This window comes from Salmo salar, chromosome 19, assembly GCF_965601325.2.
Source record: "Salmo salar chromosome 19, fSalSal1, whole genome shotgun sequence".
Classification (NCBI taxonomy): domain Eukaryota; kingdom Metazoa; phylum Chordata; class Actinopteri; order Salmoniformes; family Salmonidae; genus Salmo; species Salmo salar.
Window position 1 is genome coordinate 17,855,902 of NC_138309.1, and position 25,383 is coordinate 17,881,284.

At 41.4% G+C, this 25,383-nt stretch overlaps 2 protein-coding genes across 4 annotated transcripts in view; both read left to right on the top strand.

Moving 5' to 3' along the window:
- Nucleotides 1–691: 691 nt before the first annotated feature.
- Nucleotides 692–21,135, top strand: cul2 (cullin 2). Of its 2 annotated transcripts, none has more exons than XM_014157471.3 (22): nucleotides 692–959; nucleotides 2,170–2,308; nucleotides 2,582–2,684; nucleotides 2,887–2,981; nucleotides 4,044–4,149; nucleotides 4,283–4,365; nucleotides 4,737–4,833; nucleotides 5,119–5,229; nucleotides 6,722–6,908; nucleotides 10,636–10,760; nucleotides 12,104–12,211; nucleotides 12,481–12,540; nucleotides 12,743–12,871; nucleotides 13,086–13,172; nucleotides 14,072–14,224; nucleotides 14,878–14,955; nucleotides 15,100–15,166; nucleotides 16,554–16,648; nucleotides 16,742–16,918; nucleotides 17,021–17,122; nucleotides 17,229–17,345; nucleotides 19,647–21,135. In XM_014157471.3, the coding sequence occupies exons 2-22, from the start codon at nucleotides 2,190–2,192 to the stop codon at nucleotides 19,776–19,778; spliced, it is 2,331 nt and encodes a 776-aa protein (XP_014012946.1). In that variant the 5' UTR covers nucleotides 692–959; nucleotides 2,170–2,189; the 3' UTR covers nucleotides 19,779–21,135. The 2 variants fall into 2 exon arrangements, with proteins under 2 accessions (XP_014012946.1, XP_014012947.1); XM_014157472.3 differs by having other exon boundaries at nucleotides 6,722–6,884.
- Nucleotides 21,136–23,100: 1,965 nt separating this feature from the next.
- LOC106578541 (partitioning defective 3 homolog) overlaps nucleotides 23,101–25,383 on the top strand; it is a 568,924-nt gene continuing 566,641 nt past the window's right edge. For both annotated transcript variants that reach the window (XM_014157480.3, XM_014157481.3), the window contains exon 1: nucleotides 23,101–23,722. In XM_014157480.3, coding sequence (XP_014012955.1) covers nucleotides 23,603–23,722 — 120 coding nt within the window. In that variant the 5' untranslated portion in view covers nucleotides 23,101–23,602. The remainder of the gene's footprint in view (nucleotides 23,723–25,383) is intronic.

Consider the following 25,383-nt stretch of genomic DNA (forward strand, 5'->3'; position numbering starts at 1 on the left):
ATGAACCTGGAATGACAGTACACTAGCTACATTTTCGTTTGTTTTAGCTTTTTTCTATTGACAATTACTTGGATATTTCCATGATATTGACGTGATGGCTCAGAAAAAGTTGTCTTGTCTCCTCTGGGCACTGTTCACTCTATGTATGGTACTAAGAGATATTAACCCCAGCTGTACCAAACTAAATGTTAGACTGGAAGCAAGGGGAAATTAAATGTGCGAGTTGAGAGCAATACAAGAGATGATTCTGACAGCAACATGAACATGATATTCTCATTGAAGGCGCAGTGATACTTTTCAGATGGAACTGTTAGCAGGCATAGGTGTGTATTTAATGACCAATAGAGCACGGCTTGGAACACTGCTCGTCCAATCAGCATCCAGGAGCCAAACAACAAGTTTTATACAGTAATACAGTGTGACACAGTCAATATTCAAGAACACTTGAATGACACACAACTTTTTAAGTAGACTGGTTCTTAACCCTTCCAATCATACTAATAACATACTAATAATAGCCTACCGTATATATTTTAGTATTCCTACTTCACATCTTGCATTTGTACATCTGAAGAAATGTACATTAGTTTTCATACGCATTTTTGCTCTACCTTACAGCTCCCAAACGGGTACCCGTAGTTTGTGCCGACACCATTAGAAAATAGGGATGTTTTTGCCTTACAATCTTGTTTTTTTTTATAAGTGTTTGACTCGACGCCCTCTGTAATTGTGGCTTTTATTAGATATACATGTTTTCATTGTGCACGATACACATTTACCTTCTCTGATATTATTATATTAAATACAAATAATTACTACTCCATTACAGTACACCCTACAGCTGATACAATGGTATTTTCCATAAGGTAGGGTAATGGAAGAGCTGTAGCTAAGCGAAAGCGATCAAGCCTGTGACAGTGAAGAAACTTGACTTTTATTAACACATATATTGGTTAGAGGTATGTACATATTGGAAATCTTCACGTAACCTTGTTGACATGTTTCTGTAAACCATGATACTGTGATGTAGCGTGTTGTCAGTGCAAATGTATTGAAGTCGCAGCTAGCAAGCTAGCTAGCGTTAGGAAGCTACCCCAAATCGGTCGCTAGTTAGAAGTGCAAAGCTTTAACTGGATTTCTAAGCTAGCAGCTAGCTGCTATACCTAACTAGATATTTTGACGCTTCTTCCTAACTACATGGTTAGTTAGTAAATTTAAGACATTGTTCGAGAAAAATATGACTGTTTGTGACTTTAATGAGTAGCTAACTAAGCGAAATAGCTATGTCTGTAACATGTAGCAACATTCTCCGAAAGTGACAAGCTAGCTTGAATGACGAATGGAGTGGATAGCTGCAAGCGAGCTAGCCAGGCCTAAAAAAGAAAGTATTGCGGGATATCTAACGTGAGCATTAAACTCCTCTTGCTACCTGTGACAGTTCAACTCATGTCATGAATGGCTGAATATTGTTAGCATATATCATTGCTGATGTAGTTAGCAACGTTGGGTAACGTGATTACTGATTATTCTAGCGAAATGCATTGTTTACAGTGTGTCAATTAGTTTCCTAGTAACAGCCCGTGAATTTGGTGAAACAGTCGATTCTATTCCCTTTTTAACGTTAGCTATTAATAAGACATTTCGTTGATTGTTTGAATGTTGAGGTGTAACGTTAATGCTATGTAGGCCTAAATCTACATTTGTGTTATTGAGCTGATGCAGTATAATATTTAAATAATTTCCCTGCAAATTTGTATATGACACATTTGTGATATGGCTTTTAGTTTAAGTTGTTACATTAACTGTAATTTGTTCAATTAATGTCATTAACCTTGTTATCACAACACAATGTTTGAGATTAGAAGTACTGTTTGCAATTACAATCAGAGTTAATATCATTATGCTTCAGGCAGATCAGTAAATGATCTGTATTTCCAAGTATTGTTTAATTATTGATACATAGTATGTAACAGTTTATCCAATCTGAAGAGGAAAAATACCATTCACATTCGCAGTCTGATGTTGGACTGATTAAAATGGGAGTGTATATTAACTGATTCGACAACCATACATCGTTAATCTGCTCTAATAATTCTCAAATAGTTTTCTCCAATATTACAGTGCTGTGCAATCACACCAATAACTGTTATTTTCCCCTCTTTATCTCAGCCTGAAGAAGAAGCCATACGATGTCCTTGAAGCCGCGGGTGGTGGACTTTGATGAAACATGGAACAAGCTACTGACGACAATCAAGGCTGTGGTAATGCTTGATTATGTGGAGAGGGCCACATGGAACGACAGATTCTCGTATCCTTTCCGTTTCAGCTCTACAGAGTTTTTTTTTTTGATAATGAGTTCCTGAACTGTCTTCTTTTTTTTGCATTTTAGTTTGCCTATGATTTAGGAGGCTAAAATGCCACTGGTCTGTGCTTACGTATTCGAGCCATTCAATCAAGCCAAAGTTAACTTTGGGACATTTTCAAGTTCACGTGTCCCTTTTTAAATAGAAAATAATGTCTGCATGTTTTTCTTCTTCAGTGTTACATATGAATGTGTTTGACTCCTTTACTCTAAAATCAGTGACATCTATGCCTTGTGTGTCGCTTACCCAGAGCCTCTGGGTGAAAAGTTGTACACGGAGACCAAGGTGTTCCTGGAGAACCATGTCAGACAATTGTACAAGGTAAATACGATTCATCATTTGGGGGAAATATATTTGATCTGTTATCTACTAAATGTTAGTCCATTAAGCTATTGATTTCACTTGATTCAGAGAAATTTCCCATTGCTTAACATTGGATAGCCTAATAGCTGTATTTGTTGATTGTCTGCTTTTCATTGAGGTGCCAAGGTATTAAACTTATATTCTTTGTCTGTAATTTCAGAAAGTTCTGGAGTCGGAGGAGAAGGTTTTAGTTATGTACCACAGATACTGGGAGGAGTATAGCAAGGGAGCAGACTACATGGATTGCTTGTACAGGTAATATCCATCAGCCTTTTTATTAATGTTTTGATGAACCCTGACGAATAGGAGAGCCAAATACACCAGATTTGACGAAATCTGAAATAATACAGACCGTCTTATATGAGTTCAGTCTTACTGTAAGCCCTATCTCTCCTATTGTTTAGTGCCAGTAAACTTGACTGTGGCTGTGTTTTGTAGGAGTTTGCCACAGAAATGCGGCATGAGGTGTATGAGCACTGTAGTTACTGTAGAGTTCACAGTCCTTCCTGCTTCTCCCGTAGGCTCCCCACATTATTGGGGATTGTTACCTTGAAACGCTTGTCTTTGAAGTGCCAGCAACCATTGACTGTTTCTGTGTGTGTCCTCTTCATTTGAAAATCAATACCCCATAGAGGTATTGGATCTATTTTTACAAGTGCACTTGGGCTGGTAATGTGTTTGTGTGTGTGTGTGGAATCTGATAGTACTGTAGTAGAGTACTGCTATTGTGTAGCTGCCAGCACTTATCACCCAGACATGTCTATTTCGTGACCTACCCTGCCATTGACACCTTATATAAAGAACACTGCCACTTCTACAATTTAGGCTAAGCTACATTTTCTCAGGTGCAGATATTTTATTTCACATTGGTAGATGTTTTGGGAAATTTAAGACTTTGGCTACCTCACCACAGTGACAGCTTTAGATATCATAATTTTCTACAACTAGCTCCTCATCAATTTGAGAGGTAATTTAGCATGTTGTCATCCCATCATTTTGTATATATGAATTTGAGTTCATATCGCTTCTCATCACTGTCCTGCTGATGCTAAGTGGACAGTACAGCTGTGAAAACAACTTGTAGATAGTCTGACTTGCCATCAGAGCCAGCATTTCTGTCTGCTATCTCTCTGTGGCCTGAGGCCCTGGGAACTTGGCCATTCACACACTAGTGAATCTGTAGAGAATTATGGGTTGCCCATAGTGAGCTAGTCTTACCAACACTTTGGTAAAACTCTAGATAAGAGTTCTTATCAAATGTTATTATTTTAATATGATGTTGTGTAATGCACTTTCTCTCCCCTCTTTCTAATGTAGGTACCTCAACACACAGTTCATCAAGAAGAACAAACTGACAGAGGCAGACTTGCAGTATGGCTACGGAGGGGTTGACATGAACGAACCACTTATGGAGATAGGAGAGGTAAGTCTCAATCATATGTTATTACTTACATTCTCAGTTATTCAGTACACATGTCACAATATATCAGTTTGCATTTCTGAGTGCTTACATACAATATTATGTGCTCATACAATTCTCCTTACTGTAATTTCAGCTAGCACTAGACATGTGGAGGAAACTGATGATCGAGCCCCTGCAAGCTGTCCTGATACGGATGCTGCTGAATGAAGTCAAAAAGTTGGTTCTTGGTTTATATGTACAGTAGTTATTGGTTCAAATGTGCACTATGGTTATACAAGGCTAGCATTGGAGGAGAAGCTCTTGAGGTGAAATGCACAGTTCTCTTATTTAGTGATTTGTTATTGTCATAATGACTTGGCCTGAAGGTTACTTTCTGTGAAGATAAAGAAAGAACCTTTTGCTCTGTTCTGACATAGTATTGTTGTAGCAGGCTAATCCAGTTTAGGTTATTACTGTTAGGGTATTTACTGAAATGAAATTGAAAACCACAAGTCACCTTTTACTCTTTTCATTCAATTATTTAATGTAAATTCTGTAAATGCTCAATAGAAATGGAATGACCCCTAATGGAGTGTGTTCTCTTCCAGTGACCGGTGTGGCGAGGACCCTAATCAGAAAGTAATTCATGGGGTTATCAACTCCTTTGTTCATGTTGAACAGTACAAGAAAAAGTTTCCTCTCAAGGTGAGTACGCATCTGTCATATGTTGGTTTCTAGATATTTCTGGACAGTGGTCATTTATGTTTGCTCTATAGCCTGTTTTCCAACAGTGAATGTTTTTCCTTTTAAGTTGTTAGCTTGGAGTCGATAGTCTTGAAACTCGTTTTCTATATAGCCACTATGCCGTTGAATAATTGATACTGTTCATGCATGCCTCTGTTAATTAATGTACAGTATACTGCATGTCCATGCCAACGTGTGTGTTCTCTAAACTCACTCGTGGCTCACACTCTTTTCCTAATGTTTCAGTTTTATCAGGAAATCTTCGAAGGGCCATTTCTGACGAAAACAGGAGAGTATTACAAACAGGAAGCCTCCAATTTACTGCAAGAGTCCAACTGCTCACAGTATATGGAAAAGGTAAGATGGATGTAGTAAGTCCAGCTAATAGAGATCCATTGTGCTCTATGAATTATAGGATCTCTATGGTCTAACTGTTCACAGTAGCTTTATGGAAAAGGTAAGATGTTTGACGGACAGGTAGTGTAGTTCACTTCCTTGTTACCCGCTGCTCTCTGTTGTATTCTTTGTACATAGAATCCAAGGGCTCTACTGTTCTCTACTGTGACCCTAAGAAATACTTTTGTCTCATTGGAAGCATGTAGGCAAACCGTTGATGTTCGGGTATTATAAATGATGAATTCAGTTAAATAGTGGGACTTGCCATTGCTACAAATGGATATTGTGTATTTTGCTGTGTTCTTGGTGTTAGTTTATCAGAGGCTCTGTGACTCTTGGAGCAGCTGTACACAGGCATTGCTCTGCTGTGAGTCTGCGGAGACCCATGGAGCAACCAGCTGTAGCACCGTCAGAGTTTAATCTGTGTATTACTGTTTGACTGACTGACTCTAGTGCAAAGAGATCACAGACAGTCCCTTACATTAGCTAGCTAACTCACATCATGGCTGCCGCCTGGTGTGTCTGAAATGGCACCCTATTCACTATAAAGTGTAGTCCACTGCTTATGGGCTTTGTGGAAAAGTAGTGCACTATATAGGGAATAAGGTGCCATTTGGGACTTGGTCTCTGTTCACGAGTGGACCTGTAAATAGGTGATCTGATAGCCCTTTAACCAAGATAAACACCACGCTGGCTTTAAAATGCAATGGGGCAGTCGGCAGTGTGTAGGAGTGTCTGGCCATCTGTTGTTGTGCTGAGCGTGACTGAAGTCCCTATAAATGGGATATGTGATATGCCTCGCTCGCTGCCCTGGCCTGCGGTTCTCATGTCCAGACCAGCCTAACACGATCAAACTGAGGTAGCTTTCCTTTTCAGAAAAACCCGCCGGCATTAGCGTTGCTTTAGCTGCTTTTAGCAACGCTAGTATTTGCACACTAGTGTTGCTAGGAATTAGTTTCCAAAAAACGTAATAGTCTGCCGGAAGTCAAAGTTAAATAACATTTAATTTCAACTTACTCTGCTGATTTTCCATAGGTTTGGTCCTCATACAAGTGGAAATTGATACAAAAACATCTAATAGATCATAAATGAAAGACTTTCCAAACATGCGTCTGTTGTAGACCCACTTCCTCTCTACTTACCTCATGTCAAAGTAAAAGTCTTGAATGTGTGCCATACTGGCACACCAAAAAAAACTTGTGGGGGACATTTATTTTTGACATGATGTAAGCAGAGAGGAACTAACCTCACCTAGGAACTGCGTGGGTCTACAGCAGACCCACGTTTGCAAATTCTGTTTAATTATACGCTCCATTTGATGTTTTTTGGCAGTCATTCAGCCCTATTGGGCCTGGGCCAGTTAGCAAGTAGCGTCTTTGACATATGCATTATTAACTGTATTTAACAAATTAATCAATCCAATGTGTTCCCTTCCCTCCCTGACTCCACCTAGGTTTTAGGACGGTTGAAAGACGAGGAGGTGCGATGTCGAAAGTACCTGCATCCCAGCTCCTACGCCAAAGTCATCCACGAATGCCAGCAGAGGATGGTGGCGGACCACCTGCAGTTCCTCCATGGGGAGTGTCAGAACATCATCCGCCAGGAGAAGAGAGACGGTCAGTCTGGTTACAGGAGTGACGGTCAGTTTGTTTGATACTAATAGATCCAGGGGCTGGCTTAGACTGTATTACTGTAGTTAGATGGTCAGTCTGTAGTTAGATGGTCAGTCTGAGAGTTAGGACAGTCTGTAAATTGAGTTAGGACAGTCTGTAAATTGAGTTAGGACAGTCTGTAAATTAGATGGTCAGTCTGTAGTTACACTGAACAAAAATATAAACGCAACATGCAACAATTTCAAAGATTATACTGAGTTACAGTTCATATAAGGAATTCAGTCAGTTTAAACTCATTAGGCCCTAATCCATGGATTTTACATGACTGGGAATAAAGATATGCATCTGTTGGTCACAGATACCTTTAAAAAAAAAAGGTAGGTGCGTGGATCAGAAAACCAGTCAGTATCTGGTGTGACCACCATTTGCCTCATGCAGCGCGACACATCTTAACATAGAGTTGATCAGGCTGTTGATTGTGGCCTGTGGAATGTTGTCCTACTCTTCAATAGCTGTGTGAATTTACTGGATATTGGCGGGAACTGGAACATGCTGTTGTACATGTCGATCCAGAGCATCCCAAACATGCTCAATGGGTGACATGTCTGGTGAGTATACAGGCCAGAACAGGGACATTTTCGTCATCAAGGAATTGTGCACAGATCCTTGCGACATGGGGTTGTGCGTTATCATGTGGAAACATGGTGATGGCGGCGGATGAATGGTACAACAATGGGCCTCGGGATCTTGTCATGGTATCACTGTGCATTCAAATTGCCATCGATTCAATTGTGTTCGCTTTCTGTAGTTTATGCCTGCCCATACCATAACCACACCGCCACCATGGGGCACTCTGTTCACAATGTTGACATCAGCAAGTAGCTCGCCACACAAGGCCATACACACTGTCTGCCATCTGCCCGGTACAATTGAAACCGGGATTCATCCGTGAAGAGCACACTTCTCCAGCGTGCCAGTGGCCATCGAAGGTGAGTATTTGCCCACTGAAGTCAGTTACAATGCCAAACTGCAGTCAGGTCAAGACCCTGGTGAGGACGACGAACATGCAGATGAGCTTCCCTGAGACGGTTTATGACAGTTTGTGCAGCAATTCCTTCAGTTGTGCAAACCCATAGTTTCATCAGCTGTCCGGGTGGCTGGTCTCAGACGATCCTGCAGGTGAAGAAGCCGAATGTGGAGGTCCTGGGCTGGCGTGGTTACACATGGTCTGCGGTTGTGTGGCAGGTTGGACGTACTGCCAAAATTTCTAACGTCTCGATCACACCAACAGCGTCACCACACCAACAGCGTCATTGCATTTCCATTGGAACGCTACGTTTGCCTGCAGCATTGTATTACAGAGGCAGTTCTGTGTGGTGCATACGCTGGATTTATCGAATGTATGCATCAAACTGTATGTGTAGACGGCTTGACAGAAATGGTAGTAGAAGGTGAATGTTGAACTTTTGTTGCACACACATCCAGATGATGCTGCGTATGATTTTGTGCAAAGACGCTATTGGTGTGAACAATGCGTAAAACAATTTGAGGCGGCTTATGGTCGAAGAATTCTCTGCCAACAGCTCTGGTGGACATTCCTGCAGTCAGCATGCCAATTGCATACTCCCTCAACTTGACATCTGTGGCATTGTGTTCTGTGACAAAACTGCGCATTATAGAGTGGCCTTTTATTGTCCCCAGCACAAAGTGCGCCTGTGTAATGATTATGCTGTTTAATCAGCTTCTTGATGTGCCACACCTGTCAGGTGGATGGATTATCTTGGTAAAGGAAAAATGCTCACTAACAGGGATGTAATCAAATTTGTGCACAGAATTAGAAATAAGCTTTTAGTATGTACAGTTGAAGTCGGAAGTTTACATACACCTTAGCCAAATACATTTAAACTCAGTTTTTCACAATTCCTGACATTTAATCCTAGTAAAAGTTCCCTGTCTTAGGTCAGTTAGGATCACCACTTTTTATTTTAAGAATGTGAAATGTCAGAATAATAGTAGAGAGAATGATTTATTTCATCTTTTATTTCTTTCATCACATTCCCAGTGGGTCAGAAGTTTACATACACTCAATTAGTATTTGGTAGCATTGCCTTTAAATTGTTTAACTTGGGTCAAACATTTTGGGTAGCCTTCCACAAGCTTCCCACAATAAGTTGGGTGAATTTTGGCCCATTCCTCCTGACAGAGCTGGTGTAACTGAGTCAGGTTTGTAGGCTTCTTTGCTCACACACACTTTTTCAGTTCTGCCCACAAATTTTCTATAGGATTGAGGTCAGAGCTTTGTGATGGCCACTCCAATACCTTGACTTTGTTGTCCTTAAGCCATTTTGCCACAACTTTGGAAGTATGCTTGGGGTCATTGTCCATTTGGAAGCCCCATTTGCGACCAACCTATAAATATACCCACATAATTTTCCTTCCTCATGAAGCCATCTATTTTGTGGAGTGCACCAGTCCGTCCTGTAGCAAAGCACCCCCACAACATGATGCTGCCACCCCCGTGCTTCATGGTTGGGATGGTGTTCTTCGGCTTGCAAGCCTCCCCCTTTTTCCTCCAAACATAACGATGGTCATTATGGCCAAACAGTTCTATTTTTGTTTCATCAGACCAGAGGACATTTCTCCAGAAAGTACTCTCTTTGTCCCCATGTGCATTTGCAAACCGTAGTCTGGCTTTTTTTATAGAGGTTTTGGAGAAGTGGCTTCTTTCTTGCTGAGCGGCCTTTCAGGTTATGTCGATATAGGACTCGTTTTCCTGTGGATACAGATACATTTGTACCTGTTTTCCCCAGCATCTTCACAAGGTCCTTTGATGTTGCTCTGGGATTGATTTGCACTTTTCTCACCAAGGTACGTTCATCTCTAGGAGACAGAACTCGTCTCCTTCCTGAGCGGCATGACAGCTGCGTGGTCCCATTGTGTTTATACTTATTGTTTGTACAGATGAACATGGTTTTTTCAGGCGTTTGGAAATTGCTCCCAAGGATGAACCAGACTTGGAGGTCTTGGCTGACTTCTTTTGATTTTCCCATGATGTCAAGCACTGAGGCACTGAGTTTGAAGGTAGGCCTTGAAATACATCCACAGGTACACCTCCAATTGACTCAAATAATGTCAATTAGCCTATCAGAAGCTTGACATTTTATGGAATTTTCCAAGCTGTTTAAAGGCACAGTTAACTTACTGTATGTAAACTTCTGACCCACTGGAATTGTGATACATTGAATTCTAAGTGAAATAATCTGTCTGTAAACAATTGTTGGAAAAATTACTTGTGTTTTGCACAAAGTACATGTCCTAAAAGACTTGCCAAAACTATCGGTTGTTAACAAGAAATGTGTGGAGTGGTTGAAAAATGAGTTTTAACGACTCCAACCTAAGTGTATGTAAACTTTCAACTTCAACTGTATGGAACATTTCTGTGATCTTTTATTTCAGCTCATGCAACATGGGACCAACACTTGTTGCGTTTTATAATTTTGTTCAGTGTAGATGGGCAGTCTAGTTAGATGGTCAGTCTGGTAGCTACTAGCCTATAGATCCAGGGGCTGGCTTAAAGCCAGTGTTAAGTAAGCACAGGTCATCCTTGCTTTGGCGATTGAGCAGGCTGTATTTGACCTGGCTGGCTAAATCCCATATGTTTCTGGCCATTATTGACCAGAGAACATCTCCATCTCCATAACACCCCCCCCCCCCCCCCCCCATCTCTATCTCTTCATCTCTCTCCCCCCTACAGACATGGCTAACATGTACACTCTGCTGCGAGCCGTGTCCAGTGGTTTACCTCACATGATCCAGGAGCTCCAGGTCCATATCCACGACGAGGGCATCCGAGCCACCAGCAACCTCTCTCAGGAAAACGTACGTCACATCTCCATCTCCCCAAGTTATCACTACATTATCAGTATGCATGTTGTTTTTATATTTTACATTTTTTTACAATACAAAACATACACTAACAACAGCATACAGACTCACACCAACATCAACGACATCACACCTGCCCAGATCCACCTGCTCACACCCCCATCTCCAGCGCCCGCATCACTCTCCGCCTCATGGCCTCAAACTGCACCATTTTGTTTCTCTCCGTCACCCACACACTTTCAACATTTAAGATAAGAAAGCATTTGACCTTGCCATTGTGTTAACTATGGAGGATTGGTTGATTTCCAGTTTTTAAGTATACTTTTTTTCACGATGATTGGCAAGAAAAGTATCGTCCAATCCTTCGGTATCTCACTGCACCCTCATTTGCCATGTCTTATAATATGCAGACAGACGGATTACATTGTAATACTTCTGACAGTCATCTTTCAAACTCCGTCCGTAACGTAAGTTCCTAGAAGTCATGGATTATTGAGTCATTATTAGCTTTCAACTTAAGACATGACATGACATGAATTTAGTATCTTGAATAATACATTCTATACATTAGTTTTATATTGGATTAAGCATACATTTTTGTTAACTGTGATTTTGTAAGTTATGTTCTAACGTCAGTTATTTTTACGTCTTGGTTCCTATATTTAATCTTTTTTTTTTCTAAGACTGTCAGGCTCTTTTCTGACTCCAATATTTGACTCAGATGATCATTATCATAAACCTGATATGACAAGAATAAGTCACCAGTAACCCGTCTCAGGAAACGGCAGTCATATATGGGTTGTTTTGGGGGCTTAAAACACTAGCTATACGTGATCAGATTATCAATAACTCACAGCTAACACACACACACACACACACACACAACCCTTTAAACCCCCTATGCTCCTTTAAATCCCTGACTCTTTCAAAGTCACTGAGGTCTCTTCTAGCCATGGTAGTCAAAATAATGGGCAGCTTGGCATTTTTATACATGATCCTAAGCATGATGGAATGCTAATTGCCACACCTGCGTTACCATATTTCTACAATTTATCTTCTTAAAATTTGATTTTACCCTTAACCACACTGTTATGCCTAACCCTAAATGTAAATTAAGACCAAAAAGCAAATGTTTTTGTTTGATTAAAAAAAAAAAAAAATTATATAGGCAATTTTGACTAATGGAAACAAAGCACCTGCTTTCAATATACTTTATATCCCTGATTTACTCGGGTGTTTCCTTTATTTTGGCAGTTACCGGTATCTGATTATATCGCTAACATAATATAACAGGCCACCGCTAAACCTCCTGTTGATTCATTTGGTTCCCTCCCCAGATGCCAACCCTGTTTGTGGAGTCCGTGTTGGAGGTTCACAGTAAATTCGTTCAGCTCATTAACACAGTGCTGAATGGGGATCAGCACTTCATGAGCGCACTTGATAAGGTATTAACATTACGACTCCCTGGCAAAATCACATTGTGGACACTAGACAGTTAATACCAGTAGGTGGCGGCAGTGAGATGTTTGTCTTCACTATAGGATGTGCTTCCAGATTGTTCCTCACTCCTTGCGGGAAAGAATCAAGTTTGTATATATGAAGCCTCCTCGTTGGTTAAATCATAACTGTTAACTCTTGGTATAAATTGATGTCTAAGCTGTAGATGTACTGAAATTGATTATGTAAAATGACTGCTTTGTTTGATCCTCCCCAGGCTTTGACGTCAGTGGTTAACCACAGGGAGCCCAAATCCATCTGCAAAGCACCTGAACTGGTGAGGCTCATTCATGACACCTGAGGTTTGAAAGTGTGTGGTGTTATAAGATCATACCCTGGTAATAGACAAAGTAAAGACCCTGTGCACAGCAGTGGGTCTAGAGCTCTACTACTTTACCTGTGTGCGTTTTTATTTATTTTTAATTTTGTAGACCATAGTAATGTCTGACCGTGTGGTGTTTTGCCCTTTATCCATATAGCTTGCCAAGTATTGTGACAATCTGCTGAAGAAGTCTGCAAAGGGAATGACCGAGAACGAGGTGGAAGACAAGCTGACCAGCTTCATTACCGTGTTCAAGTACATAGATGACAAGGACGTTTTTCAAAAGGTAGCTGGCAGACGGGCATTAGCGTCATTATCTTAAATGACCAGGGATATTGACTGCTAGTATGGCTGCTTTTTATTCCTTCCAGACTGAATTTGTGATTCACTAAAGAGCATTAAACAAACAGATGTTTTATTATTTATTTGGAAGCTGAGATAATGAATTGATGTTTTGTTTTTCACTCTCTCTTTCTCTCCCCCTCCTTTCTTTCGCACAGTTTTATGCAAGAATGTTAGCAAAGCGGTTAATACACGGGCTGTCTTTGTCCATGGACTCAGAAGAAGCCATGATCAACAAACTAAAGGTGAAATAAGACTCTTTTCAACTTTAGCAGGCACCAGTTAAGGTCTTTCTTGCATAAAATAAGCCTTTTCCAAGACAGAAAGACTTCTGACGTGTGGACTAATCTCCTGTTTCTGTAGCGTGAAAAACCTTGACGTACAAGTACACTCCCTGGACAAGACGCTAACGGAATGCCAATAATTCATGCCATAATTAAGCATCACTCTCTAAACTGTCAGTTTTTCACTTTAAAATACTTTCCCACATAACTCTCAAACCAACCCTTAAAGCAGTGGTATTTAAAGTCAGAGTTGCAACCCCTAGTGCGATCGTGGGGGAACTGCAGAGGGGTAGACAAAATAAACAACTTTTAAAATGTTTTTCTTCTATGGAACAATATACAAACGTTTTTGAGAAATTATTGTTTGAAAAAAAAACTATTTTGAGTAAAGGTATTTTTGGTTTATTTTAATTTTAATAAGAGATCAAGATGTAATGAATAGAAGGTCGTTTGTTGATGTAAAAATGTAAATTTTATGATTTTAAGATTGTCATGGGTCGTGAGAAATTCTTGCGGGAAAAATGTGTTCCTCGCTGAAAGAGTATGAATACCACTGCCTCCAAGACGTCTTCCAGTGATTTTTGAACTTTTACTGTTGAAAAGCGATATCTCAAGTATAAATACAGTAAACACACTAAATGGTAACAATAGTGTTTTTTTGACACAACTGCAAACTTCAAGGAGTAGACATTCAATGAGTTGGTCTTATGGGAATCCGTGATGTCATCGACCTCCCCTTGCTTGAGGAACAATAGAGGAGCATTAGAGAACAAAAGAGGAAGGCCCCTCCCCCCCACACACACACACACACTTCTCCCTCTCCGCTGTATCACCCTGTGAACTCTCTCTCCCCCCTGCAGCAAGCGTGCGGCTACGAGTTCACGAGCAAGCTCCACAGAATGTACACAGACATGAGCGTCAGCGCAGACCTGAACAACAAATTCAACAACTTCATCAAGACCCAGGAATCACCGGTCGAACTGGGCATCAGCTTCCAGATCTACGTATTACAGGTGAGCGGTGGTTGTTACTAGGGCTGGGAATTGCCAGGGACCTCGCGATACGATAGTATCACCATACTTACAGTAGGTGCTGGTACAATTATTGTGATTATCACGGTTCTATATGTATTTCTATATGCTGCAGAGAGACGAGAGAGCATGATAAAATTGAGTTTTGATCAGTCAGGGAAATTAAAAGTGCTGAAAACATTTTGGCTCACTATTTAAAAAGATTGAGAACAAGCTATAGAATGAAAAATACAGGTGTTTTAAAATGTATCCACCCCCCCAAATCAGTAGTTGTTACTGTTACATCAAATAATATAATATAATAAATTCTGGAGTGGTGGGGATTTTTTTAAATAAACATAAGCTAGGCATATTTGAGGTTACACATATAACACAAAACAGAGGACAGAGAGTGGACAAATGACATCATCATAGCCATTACCAATAGTAGAACCGGACTCCCTGCTAACAACCAATAAATTGGTTGTTGTGTCAGTACAGTGAAACAGGGTAATTGGTGAATTATCTGTGGTTTTTAAAGTAGTTTTTAAAGGTTAGGCAACTTCAGGCACGTTTGCTGTGAGAAGCAATGACTATGGTGGTGGAGATATCTTACCGTGTGTGTCTGCGCGTGTGTGTGTGTCGTCTCGTTGCAGGCTGGAGCCTGGCCCCTCACGCACGTCCCCTCCTCTACCTTTGCCATCCCACAAGAGCTGGAGAAGAGTGTTCAGATGGTGAGTAGTGGTTGTTTAGAGAGGGCCGTGCCCATAGAGATATAACAGTATCTTTCTGTGGTTCCCAAAGATTACACATGGCTGTTCAACAAAACTGCAGATGTTAATCTTATGTCATTCTGACATGATTGTTTTTCTCTGCAGTTTGAGTTGTTCTATAATCAGCACTTCAGCGGGAGGAAGTTGACCTGGCTGCACTATCTCTGCACAGGTAGACACACACACACACACACATATATATATACAGCAGATGATGATAGTACAGAAACCCAGTGCAAAAGATGTGGAATGTTTAGTTGGCAGCAGTAGGGAAGAGTTTGGTAATTTGAGCCAAAGGTCAGAGTTGTTACTAGGAAACCATACACAAAATGTATAATTTTACCAAATATTTAGGAAAAGGTCATAATTTCATTGAGTATGTGAAGGAAGAAACCAAAATGGAAAAATTGGTACGCAAGTTAGGTCCAAAAAACAGATTTTCACCAAGTCAAATGAATTTGTGTTAATAGGTTTCAAGATGCTTGAATCTAAGTAGATTGTTTTAAGATTGTTCTATACATCAGTTGGGGTCTCTATAAGCTACAATATGAGGTACTTAACCTGGCATTAAAGTGCATCCTAGCTGTGTGGGCTAATATAGTCAATGTTTGCCTTGGTAAGTTGATCCAATGGCAAGTTGAGCAAATTGAAGTGTTTTCTTCCCAGGCGTAATGGCACATTGTCGCTGGGATATGAGGTAACAAGGCCTGGCCTATGTTAAAAGTGTAAAAAAAGAAAAAGTACAGTTTGTTAGGCATTAAAAGAAACAAAAAAGCGATTGCATTGTGTTTGGGAAATATAATATTTAATTCAGTACAGACATTTGTAGGGGGCTTAATTTACCCTGTCCCACGGCTCGACTTACCCCATACCCGAGTAAGTTGTGCCATGAGACCACTTTTTTTTAGACAATCTATGTTTTCAAAACTGTAATGCTTACATGAATTCTGATATTTCCAGGGATGCACAACATCCTAAAACATATGTAGATATCTTTGTTAGAAAGAATGCTATATTTCCATTGACAGAGTGATGCTGAATATAAACTGGCTCAATTTACCCCCCACTCCCCTACCTTATGTTTCACTGAAACTGAAATCTCATCCATAGCTCAACAAGAGTAACAGGGTGAGACTTCTATAGTCCGAAATGGATTGTCTGTATGCACTGCAGGGTTTTTTTTATCCCAAATCAGTGTGACACTACTGCAGGTCCATGTTAGAGAGGCTCTGATTCTACCTAACACTAACACTGAGCTGCACCTGGCACTACTACTACATAATCCGTGAAATCACACAGCGCTAAGACCGTGATGACTCCTTCAAACATTACAACAGCATACATTCCCCACACAAACACTGCAATTAATGGATTGGAGCTAAATCCCTCTTTGCGTTTACAAGAATACCTAGCGAACACAGGATTGGGGATTACTTGTGTCTGATTTCTCCTTGGTTTTTCTTACAAGCTGTTATCAGTAGGTGTGGCGAATAAGATGGTGGTATTGATATGCATTATTGGTGGCGATGATGATAATGATTGGCACCCCTCTTCTTCAGGTGAGGTGAAGATGAACTATCTCTCCAAGCCCTACGTTGCCATGGTGACCACCTACCAGATGGCAGTGCTGCTGGCGTTCAACAACAGTGAGACGGTGTGTTACCAAACCAACGTGTTTAGTGGACATGGGCTGTCTTAACTGTGCCTTAACTAAGTAGTCACTTAGCTCACTATCATATCCTAACAGGTAGGCTACAAGGAGCTCCAGGACTCTACCCAGATGAATGAGAAAGAGCTTCAGAAGACCATCAAGTCCCTGCTGGATGTCAAGATGCTCAACCACGACTCCCAAAAGGTCAGGGGTCAGGTGTCAGCAGCCACAGAGTCACCCGGAGATCTGGAGTCAGCAGGGTCTTCTTTATTGGTTAGGAGGATTTAAAAGTAGCTCATCTTGGCATTTGTGTTAATCCTCAGTCCTTTTGGATACTCTCATCAGTCAGCGGGTAACTATTTTTCTCGTCTTCAGGAGGAAATCGAGGCCGAGTCCACATTTTCACTAAATATGAGTTTCACCAGTAAAAGAACAAAGTTCAAGATCACAACGTCAATGCAGAAAGACACACCACAGGTACAGTACCCTATACCCTTGATAGCTCATCCTACAATGCAAACACGTCTGTGTCAATATGTCTGCCTCTGTGTAAAGCCCGATTTCTGTGTTTCCAACCCTGCAGGAGATGGAGCAGACGAGGAGTGCAGTGGACGAGGACCGCAAAATGTATTTACAAGCTGCTATAGTGAGAATCATGAAGGCACGCAAAGTGCTCAGACACAATGCCCTCATACAGGAGGTGAGTTTTAATGTCGCACACATACAACCATGTACAGGGGATCGACACACCCTCGTAAAACTGACTATCCTACCGATCCTTGACTTCGGTGATGTAATTTACAAAATAGCCTCCAACACTCAGCAAATTGGATGCAGTCTCTCACAGAGCCATATACTACCCACCACTGCGACTTGTACTCTCTCGTTGGCTGGCCCTCGCTTCATACTCGTCGCCAAACCCACTGGCTCCAGGTCATCTACAAGTCTTTGCTAGGTAAAGCCCCACCTTATCTCAGTTCACTGGTCACCATAGCAGCACCCACCCGCAGCACTCACTCCAGCAGGTATATTTCACTGGTCACCCCCAAAGCCGACACCTACTTTGGCCACCTTTCCTTCCAGTTCTCTGCTGCCAAATCTTTAATTTTTTTATTTTACTAGGCAAGTCAGTTAAGAACAAATTCTTATCTTCAATGACGGCCTAGGAACAGTGAGTTAACTGCCTTGTTCAGGGGCAGAACGACAGATTTGTACCTTGTCAGCTCGGGGATTCGATCTTGCAACCTTTCGGTTACTAGTCCAACGCTCTAACCACTAGGCTACGCTGCCGCCCCAATGACTGGAACGAACTGCAAAAATCACTGAAGCTGGAGACTCTTATCTCCCACACTAACTTCAAGCACCAGCTGTCAGAGCAGCTCACAGATCATTGCAGCTGTACATAGCCCATCTGTAAATAGCCCACCCAACTACCTCATCCCCATACTGTATTTATTTATTTATTTTGCTCCTTTGCACCACAGTATCTCTACTTGCACATTCATGTTCTGCACATCTCACTCCAGTGTTTAATTGCTATATCGTAATTACCTCGCCACTATGGCCTATTTTATTGCTTTACCTCCCTTACCTCACATGCACACACTGTATATAGACTTTTTCTACTGTATTATTGATTGTATGTTTGTTTATTCCATGTGTAACTCTGTGTTGTATGTGTCAAACTGCTTTGCTTTATCTTGGCCAGGTCACAGTTGTAAATGAGGACTTGTTCTCAACTAGCCTACCTGGTTAAATAAAGGTGAAATAAAAAAATAAAAAAAATATAAACACACAAGTTACTGTACAGACGCCTGAGATAGAGGGAGACACTAGCCTGGTCCCAGATCTGTTTGTGCTGTCTTGTCAATGGCCATAGGAGTTTTCTACACCGCACCAGCAGATTTGGGAACAGGCAAGGGAGATACAGGTTGAGACATGGGAATGGAGAGATCCAACGGTTTCCCCGAGGGCACAGCTCTGTCTTTCCCCTGCCAGAGGGAGAAATGTGTCCTCCCTGGTGTGCCTCTCTAGCCTATGTCTCTTCCTGCTGTCTTCCTGTGTTGATGTTCTACTTTGTTGTCAGGTGGGTTCCTTCCCTGATGGTAAGATACTGTTATGCCATCTGTGAGTCGAGAACACAGAACAGAGAGATGTGTCAGGATGGAATGAGTGTCTCTCCTTAGGGATGATGTCAGAACACGCCTGCGGACTGGAGAGAGGGCCCCTTGCTCTCAGCTGTCACCTCTTTCTCCCTCTCTGTCTTTCTTCCTCACTCACTCACTCACTATATTCTTTCTCCCTAACAACACACCACCTCCAACCGCTGTTTTCTTTTCTGTTTGTACTTTAATGGTTCAATATTTGTTATTTCAGTCAAAGCACATAATGAGGGCATACGTGACTGCTTTAGTGGCTTACCTTTCCCACCACATATGTACCCCTTCTCTTGAGCAATCACATACTGTTCCATGCTTGGAACACCTCTCCATGGAGAGACTGGTACATACCCGAGACGCTGGTTGCCCGGGGCCAACCTGTGATGTGGTCTCTAACTCCTGCATGTGTTCTCACTGGTCCTTGGGCAGTACGTGATTGCGCAAGAGAAGAGATGTATTATCACTAGGTGCGTGAGATAGATAACTGAGCACCGCTCCAAGGGAGATTCTGTAGCAAATGGAATGGAAGACGAGTGTATCGGAATGGCGGTTCAGTACAGACTGTGTTTCTTTACACATCCAGTAAACCTCTCATAGCTCACTCTATGGCTTTACAGACAATTCCATTGGGCACAGCTGTACTATCGCAAGCAAAGGCAGTTGAGGTTTATGGTTTTTGTTAATATCCAGCTGGAGAAAGAAACGGCATGCTGCAACAGGAAAAATAACAACAAAATCGAATACGGAGGGAATGTTCACTGCATTGACGATGGATCTATAACCAACGACAGAGTAACGCAGCTTGTTCATTTCTCTCTCTGTCTGTTTATTTCTCCACTCAGGTCATCAACCAGTCCAAAGCCAGATTTAACCCCAGTATCAGCATGATCAAGAAGTGCATTGAGGTACTCATCGACAAGCAGTACATCGAGAGGAGCCAGAGCTCTGCAGACGAGTATAGCTACGTGGCGTAATGGTGTATAAGGCCCCTACCCCAACCAACTGCTGGCTAAGCAAAGAACGACAGAGGCCATTCTTCATTTATTTTTGGGCTGTCGCTGTCTCGCATGCTCCTATACGGAGGGAGGGATGAAGCAGGTCTGTGGGCCTCCATCTTGGAAACAAACAAAACTGTTCAACCCAGACAGCCACCGAGTCATGACACCCTCTGGCCCCCACCCCCCCCCCCCCCCCTCATCTGATTTTATGCTGTTTACAACATCACCAGTGCCACGCACCCATTGCGTCAATGGAAAATGCCTGTAGGTATCTGAGCGCAAAGCTGATAATACATTTTTGGTCGACTTAACCGAAAACAAAAAAAAGAATGGGGGGAAAAAAGCGAGTGAGCTGTGACATTGACAAAAATGTTAGAGACTAGACGCGGAAAACCATGCTTTCTTTTCTCACGTTTGCAGTTGTTTTTAAATGTATCGAAGTTTAAAAAAAAATATTGTAATAAAACCGGTAAACTGATAATTGTATCTACTTTCAAATGTAAAGAAAAAACAAATTGAGGTGACAAACATGATCCTGCTGCTTGTCAAATAAATAAATAAAATACTGAGGGTTTTTGGTAAATATTTCAAAGGACTGTGTATGGGTCAGTGTGAAAAATGAACAGGATGGATGTATTGTCTCTTTATTACCAAAGCCTACCTCCAGGGGGAGTGCAAGGGGACACATTATTATTATTATTACTTATGGATTTACAAATTATGTAATTTACAATCCTGTATTCTTGTATTCCAATGCTGTTGATTGCTTTATTTGCTAATGCATAAGACGAGAAAACCAGGGTCCACTGGTCACAACACCTGACCAACCAGTAGCTCTGCCCAAGGACCAGTGAGAAGATCTACGGCCGTATGTATCGAGCATCTCAAGAGTAGGAGTGCTGATCTAGGGTTAGGTAACTCCTGTCCATATAATCCCATTTTATGATTTAAAAGACTAAACTGATCCTAGATCTGTACTCCTACTGTGAGGGGCTTGATACATGCATCCCCAGGGCAGAGAGGCTGAGATTTGCTGATCACTGTTTCAGGCATCCTGAGCTGGGCGACAGCAGTCTCATACTGTGGGTACCCTGAAGACCTCCTGGAAGAGAGGACCAACCAGCTGTCATGATTAACAGAGAGCTATGGCATGCCATTATCTTGGGCATTTGGCCCCCATATGCATTGAAGCACATAACTTAGTATACGGTTTATTTAAATACCACCCATTTGGAAGGATCCATTACGAATATATAGGTTTGTTTCTTAGCCTCAAATCTGATTAATCTAACAATGGATGTATTACAGAATAAAATATCTATTACCATTTGAATTAATGTGATCGTTTATTTGGAAGGTGGGACTGCATTCCAGCTGACTTGGACGTGCTCCCTCGTCACTAGCATGCAGCGTGGTCAATCTATCCAGATGTTCTCCTGCCTCTGTCTGTCTCTCCACAGATCTCTCCCACGTCTGTCGTCCTCTGCTCATCAGGTCCATTAGAACTTTCATTTGGACAATGGAACTTGGCTGGATTATAGCATATATTTGTATTCACGATTCACATGAGGCATGCGGCTATTGCATACTGGTTTAGAGGCATATTTGAAGACCTTTTCGTCCTCAGTCACAAACAGTCTGCATAACGTGACAAACCGTTCTAGTGGAGGCATGCAGCATGGTCATCTATCCAGATGTGCGCTGTCCCTCTCCAAAAATCTATGTCCGTCATCTGCCGTCTTCTGCTGATCAGGACCATTAGCGCTGCAATTTAGACAACTGAATACTTGGCTGGATTCTATTCCGAATATCTATTCATAAAAGCAGAGCTGACAGAGAGCGGCCAACGTCCTGGAAAAACTTGTCCTAAACTGAGTGAGAGGGAGGATATTCGTCAATGGCCTGTGTTCCTTATAGGAGCCATGGGGTGAAGCCAAGAAGTAATTCACGATTCCCAATATATGCTATTGCATAGCCCTACTACCGGAGAGGAGGAATATTTACATGTGCTTACAAAAATGTGCATAACATGAGAAACTGTTCAAGTTGAGACCATTAAACACCTTTTTAGGCAAGCATAGACAGAAACTTTAGAGATGTATTTATTTTTTTACCCTAAAATAGATTGTCTATGGCGTTAAGGTCATTGACATTGGTGTATTATTATAATGAAGTACGGGTAAACTTGGAAGCGCTGACCCGAGCAAAAAATAAAACATCTCGAACTTCAACAGTCTTGCCTGGTGTGATGTTTTTCTTGCACATTAAGAGACTGTTTGAGGACCTGATCATTTTCCCAAAAATGTATTCATGAAAATAGAATAGAGTAGAACATAACAGAATAATGTGAAAAGAACAGAATAGGCTAAAATATAATAAAATATACCGAATAAAAATATAAACACAACATGCAACAATTTCAACGATTTTAGTGTGTTACAGTTCATATAAGGAAATCAGTCAATTGAAATATTGAAATTTGGGCTCCCGAGTGGTGCATCTCAGTGCTAGAGGCATCACTACAGACCCTAGTTCGATTCCAGGCTGTATTACAACCAGACGTGATTGGGAGTCCCATAGGGCGGCACACAATTGGCCCAGCGTCGCCCGGGATAGGGTTTGGTTGGGGTAGTCATTGTAAATAAGAATTTGTTCTTAACTGACTAGCCTAGTTAAGTAAAGGTTCAAGTAAAAATAAATCAATTAAGACCTAATCTATGGATTTCACATGGATGGGCTTGGGGGACATAGGCCCACCCACTTGGGAGCCAGGCCCAGCCAATCAGAATGAGTTATTCCCCACAAAAGGGCTTTATTACAGACATAAATACCCCTCAGTTTCATCAGCTGGCTGGTCTCAGACAATCCCACAGGCGAAGAAGCTGGGCTGGCATGGTTACATGTGGTCTGCGGTTGTGAGGCCGGTTGGTAGTACTGCCAAATTCTCTAAAATGACATTGTAGGTGGCTTTTGGTAGAGAAATTAACATTCAATTCTCTGGCAACAGCTCTGGTGGACATTCCTGCAGTCAGCATGCCAATTGCACGCTCCCTCAAAACTTGAGACATCTGTGGCATTGTGTTGTGTGACAAAACTACACATTATAGTGGCACTTTATTGTCCCCAGCACAAGGTGTACCTGTGTAATGATCATGCTGTTTAATCACCTTCTTGAAATGCCACACCTGTCAGGTGGATGGATTATCTTGGCAAAGGAGAACTGCTCACTAACATGGATGTAAACAAGTTTGTGCCCAACATTTTTGAGAAATAATATTTTTGTGAGTATGGAACATTTTTGGGACCTTTTACTTCAGCTCAAGAAGCATGGGACCAACCCTTTACATGTTGCTTTTAGATTTTTGTTCAGAATACATGACGTGTCCATAATAAAATGCCCAGCGATGACACACGGCTCCAACTACTACTAACTATCACATGGAATTCTGAAAGAGACTTGGGAAGTTTCGGTTCATGGTGAGTCACCACAGTACTCGTGGTCACCAGCGCGGGGATAGAGACGCCAGTCACGCCACCCTCCCAGCACTGTGCTGTGAATGATTGCCGCGATGCAGGCAGGCTATTCGTCCAAGGAATAGGATCGTAGTAGGAACACTTTAGAGAACAGGTGGTCGGTAAAACGTTAACGTTTAGACGGTATGAAGAGACGATGAAGATTATTGCTGTCTGCTTGTTTGGAATACAATCTTTTTGACACCAAAGGAAATTCATAATTGGAACATCTACAAAGTATTGAGGAATACACCTCAACGGAAGTACATCGGGATTCGGGAACTAATATGAAAGTGACAGTGTGTTTTGGGAGGACCAGGGTGGTTGTTCCTTGTGGCAATGGAACTATTAAAGTCCACAGTCTTATCGAGCAAGCCGCCATGAGATATAAAAAGGCTATTGCGAAGGTAGGAAGTGTTTTATGAATTTTGCAATGGGTGTTTTTGCGCTTCTGCGGTAACATTGTAGCAAGGCTGGTGCAGTTTACTCAATATGGCGATTTTCTTAGAGAAAGATGGGGAAGGGGAATACAGGAACTCATTATTGGTTGAATGATTGATTGATCGACATGATTGACGTGGAGTGGCGCTAAAAACAGAGCGATGCACAAAGTTGCCCTAGCCTATCCCATAGATAGCAAATCCTAAAATGTGAACATTGTATCAACTGTGCCAACAATGTTACAACAACATTAGGTGCAAATAATAAATATGTTGTCAAACTTATATAAGCGAGTCATCACGCCTAAACTGGCCGTAGCCTAACTAGTGTAGGCTATAACAATGCTGTTGCATTCGTCCACAGATGTTATGGCAACGATGCTAGAGCAGTGTTGTGGTACAATCACAAGAAGCTCGAGTGTGTGTGTGTGTGCGCTTTGGACTGATGAACTGTATCGGACGGTGAATGTGATTGACAACTATCAATCAAGGTGTCATTTCGCGCCACAACGCAAAGTTCTCACCGGTCTCGAATCCTGAATTCGGGCTTCCTGGATTGCGCAGGCAGGGCCTGGAGCGGAGGTGGGAGGTGTTTGTACGGTACGATTATTCTGGATTCCTCTGGAACTGGTCGAATTAAACGCACTCATATTGCAATATTTATTCATAACCTACCCTACTATTGACGTGCTTATTTATCAAAGGCCTATCAATTATAGTCTAGAATGTAATGTTATCATATTCATGAATAGCCCTAGGCTACCAAATGTTAATCAACTGCACTCTAGCTTACATTTACTCAATAGTTTGCCACATTATTTACTAATGTTTAAACATGAATCACTTACGTTTATGTTCATACATACATGGTCTAGACTAGTTTATACTTGTTGATCTACATAGTCCATTGTGCACAGATTGCCCAGACTGATCCATCTTCCCACATGTTATTTAGCAAGAACACTTCCATTAGTAATGTAATCAGAAAGGGATCCTTCACATTTTCGACATTTGTTTCCATTATTTCCTTAATTTAAGTAGCCTATCAACACTAAGCATCTGTTAGTAATACTATTAAAAGGCTTCTTGTTTTAAGTGTTATTGTGCCAGGCTTTTAGCCCAGGGCTGAATAGGGCCTGATTGCATTTCCTTTTGTGGCACTTTAATGGTCAGGTTTAGGCTCATTAAATTACTACTGAATTAATTCAAATTTGTTACTGTTGCTATGGCTGGTGCCAACATTGACTGGCCCCTGAACAATGTGTGACAACTTTACTATTGGAGTCACATCACTGGGACCTTTTTATTTAACAGAGCTCTGTCTAAATACTTTGGTGAACCAAAGCTGGTATTGCAAAGATGTTTCTTTACAGGGAGCTGTTTTTGCATGGAAAATTGTTAAACATTTTCCCTCTACCAGAGAGAGAGAGAGGACTTGACGTGGCTGGAAAGGCTATGAGAAGGGTAGAAGGGTTGGTTTTACGGTGAAGACAGGAATGTGGTTGGGGAGTGCTTAAGATTGAATTATGTTTTAAAATGTTTTAGTTTTGTTATTGAATTGCTTGTCAAAGAGAGAAAGGAAAACTGTCTCAAAATGGTCCCTCAGCCAAATTTCCTGGCTTATTACT